Source organism: Psammomys obesus, unplaced genomic scaffold (assembly GCF_907164565.1).
Source record: "Psammomys obesus unplaced genomic scaffold, mPsaObe1.curated_primary_1811, whole genome shotgun sequence".
NCBI lineage: Eukaryota > Metazoa > Chordata > Mammalia > Rodentia > Muridae > Psammomys > Psammomys obesus.
The window spans coordinates 16,834,849-16,837,876 of NW_026593286.1; the positions used below are offsets into that span (position 1 = coordinate 16,834,849).

At 60.1% G+C, this 3,028-nt stretch overlaps 1 protein-coding gene across 1 annotated transcript in view; it reads right to left on the minus strand.

The window, feature by feature from the left end:
- The window catches only part of Wnt10a (Wnt family member 10A), an 11,173-nt gene extending 9,080 nt beyond the window's left edge, over positions 1-2,093 (minus strand). Inside the window, exons 1-2 of the mRNA XM_055616934.1 lie at positions 1,981-2,093; positions 804-1,066 (exon numbers count right to left, since the gene is read on the minus strand). Of these exons, the coding sequence (XP_055472909.1) occupies positions 804-1,066; positions 1,981-2,093 (376 nt within the window). The remainder of the gene's footprint in view (positions 1-803; positions 1,067-1,980) is intronic.
- Positions 2,094-3,028: the final 935 nt, after the last annotated feature.

The following is a 3,028-nucleotide window of genomic DNA, read 5'->3' on the forward strand; positions in this document are numbered from 1 at the left end:
AGAAAGAAAGAAAGAAAGAAAGAAAGAAAGAAAGAAAGAAAGAAAGACCTGATTAGGTTCTTTCTGAAGTTTGGGTACATTAGAGCCTGGCTCCCCTCAGAAGCCCAAGAGGCTAAGTCTGTGCCCCTCCTCCTCCACTACCATCTAGAATCTCTAACCCTAAGATGCCAGGGCTACCGGATCTCCCCCTCCCCCTCGCTGCCCTGACAGGCAGCTGAGGAAAGAAACTGTGAGGGATGGTCTAGGTGGGCCTGGGTCGTCCAGATGTTGGGGATAGAGGACCGGGCTCCTCAGAGCACTGGGTTGACAATGCTGTTAGGCACACACCAGAGTTCTGATTCAGAGAGGGCTGGGGGTGGGGGTGGGAATGACACGTAGGCCAGGACCCTGCCCCAGCAGTTGGAGCCTCTGAAGTACAGGCCATTCACCCCCTGCTTGCCTCAAGTGACAGGAAGTCCTCACCTTCTCTTTCCTTACCCTTCTCCCTCGAAGGTTCTCCAACCTTAAGGTCACTTACTAAGTAAAGGGTAAATTGAGGAAGGTGACGGGAATATTTTCTGGGTCTAAAAAAACATGAGGTGAGTAACAGAGGGGGATAAGGCAACAGTCTAGTGCTCAGGTGTGGAAGCTGGTACCCTCAGTCAGAGACGCTTCTGCTCCCCCCCCCCCCCCAATACTTCTCTGAGGTCAGAAAGCAACAGGGTCTAAGGAGATTTCTATCGCCTAGAGAATTCATTAAGGACAGCCTGCAAGTTCTGGGGTCCAGGTCCTAAGCAGAAAGTTTGGGACGAGGGGGCGGCTACCTCTGCTGAAGATGGGACTCTCGTAGGGGACTTTGTTCCGAGTCTCCAGGCTGGAACAGTTCCAGCGCTGGTCCCGGAACTGATGCTGGCACTCGTGGATGGCGATCTGGATGCCCTGGATAGCCGAGGCAGCCACGTCAGGGTGACGCACGCAGGCCTCCATCTGCCGCCGGCTCAGGCCGGGCAGTGTCAGGCACACTGTGTTGGCGTTGAGCACAGGCTCTGGGGGTAGGCGGAGGCCCAGGATGTCGTTGGGTGCTGACCTGCGGGCATATGGGGTGGGGTGGATAAGCATTTTGTGGGAGACTGTGAGGGCCTGTTTAATAACACACACTCCGTCCCACAGGCCATAATCATTCTACCCCAACTCCCGGTTCTTAAGGTTGGGCCAAGAATACATGCCTCTCCCCATCCATTCCAGCAAGACCCACCCAGCTGCACACCCAAGGAGGTAAATGCATGCACTTAGTAGTTTGGAGGTTCATCCCCAGGCACAGATGCCTCAAAGGGTGCTCTACCCCGAAGCTGTGTTTCAGCCACCGGCATTTCTTCAGACATGCCTCTGCACACATCATGGTGGATGCAGAAACCCAGAGCACTTACCGCTTACACACCTCATCCAACAGTTACAAACACACAGAGGCACAGTCACGCATACGCTTCTTGTCCGACGTACATTGGCCAACCCGGCTTAGTGGAAACACACACACACACACACACACACACACACACACACACACAGAGCATCGGTCTCTCACTTGACCCCACTTGCGATAGGGAAATCCCCTCCAAACCCTGTTCCTGCTCCTGTCTGGATTTGATCTGGGAAGTGGAACGAGGCCGTTTGAACTTACTCTTGGAATGGGGGTGCCTTGCCCCCAGGGCAGAAAGAACTCCTAACTGGCATTTATTCCCTGAATACCCACCTCCTCCCCTCCCGACCTGGCTACCAACACTCACCTGGGCCCTTCCCTATCCTGGACCTGGACTGCCCATATCCTGTCACCAGGCCAACCTCTTCCTTGGAGGTAGCTCACTATCTTTGATTGGACATCAGCACTTTTCCGTGAACCTGTCTCCTCGCTCACTCCAGGCTCCCTCTCCCAGCAAGAGCACCGGAGTGGGTCCCCGGGGGTCCTAGCTCTCCAAGAGGGCGGAGCATGAGGTGAGGGCTCACCTGGGCACGGCGGCAGCCAGCAGCAGTAGGAAGAACAGGAGCGCCCAGAGCTCAGGCCGCGGCTGGGGCCCGGGTGGGAGCCGCAGCCAGGGGCGAGGGTGGGCGCTGCCCATGGCGCGCGGGCCGTGACAGGCCGGGAGTAGGGGGCTCACAGCCCAGTGGGACTGGCGAGCCAGGGTCGCCGGCGCATGATCGGCAGGGGTGGGGTGGCTGCGACACACAGCTCCTGCTCAGGTCACGGCGCCCGCAGCAGAAGGCGCCCGCCTCCCCGCTCCATGGGGCAGCGCCCCCGGGCACCGCCCTCGGGGGGGGGGGGTGGATGGGGAGCGGGCGAACCGGGCACCTCCTGGCACAGGGGTCCAGGGAATTTCCCGAGGCCCCCTTGCGACAACTCCTGGTGCCTCTAGAGGGTAAGGGGGGCCCCCCGGAGGTACAGCGGGCTGGGGACTGGAGACCGAGGTTCTGGGGAGCGGCCCCCCCCACACACACACACACACAGCGCTGCGCCGCGAGCCTGCGCTTCCGAGGGTGTGCGAGGCGGGCGCGGTGGGGGCGGTACCGTCTGGCCCAGCCCCGCCGCCCGGAGAGTGACTGTCCTGGCTCAGGGAGCTCTGCTCCCCCCCCCTCCATGTGGTGTCTAAGGGTTCTACCCCAACTGACGTCACGACAGGGGGTGGCGTGCTCGCGTCCCCGGGGCCACTGAGTCCGTTTAGGGCTGGCTCGAGGGGAGGGGGAGGAGAGCGCGTGCAGAGGGTGAAGGGGTGAGAGGCGCTGGCGTCTTGACGATTGGCACCTAGAGCTGTGGGGCGCTGGTCTGTGTGTTAACCTGAGTCGTGTGTGCCCCGCTGAAACACTGAGACACAGCTGCACCCCAGCACACACCTGCGGGGCTGGAGGGGAGAGCCCCCTCCGTTTTGCCTTTCCTGCAAAAGGAGGGACTTCCCCCTGCTTGCCCAGGGAGACAGGTGTGTGTGGAGGTCCCAGGAAGGGGTTTAGCAGCCTCTGGCTTTACCCGCTGTTTTGCTCTGTGACCTTCCACAGGGACTCT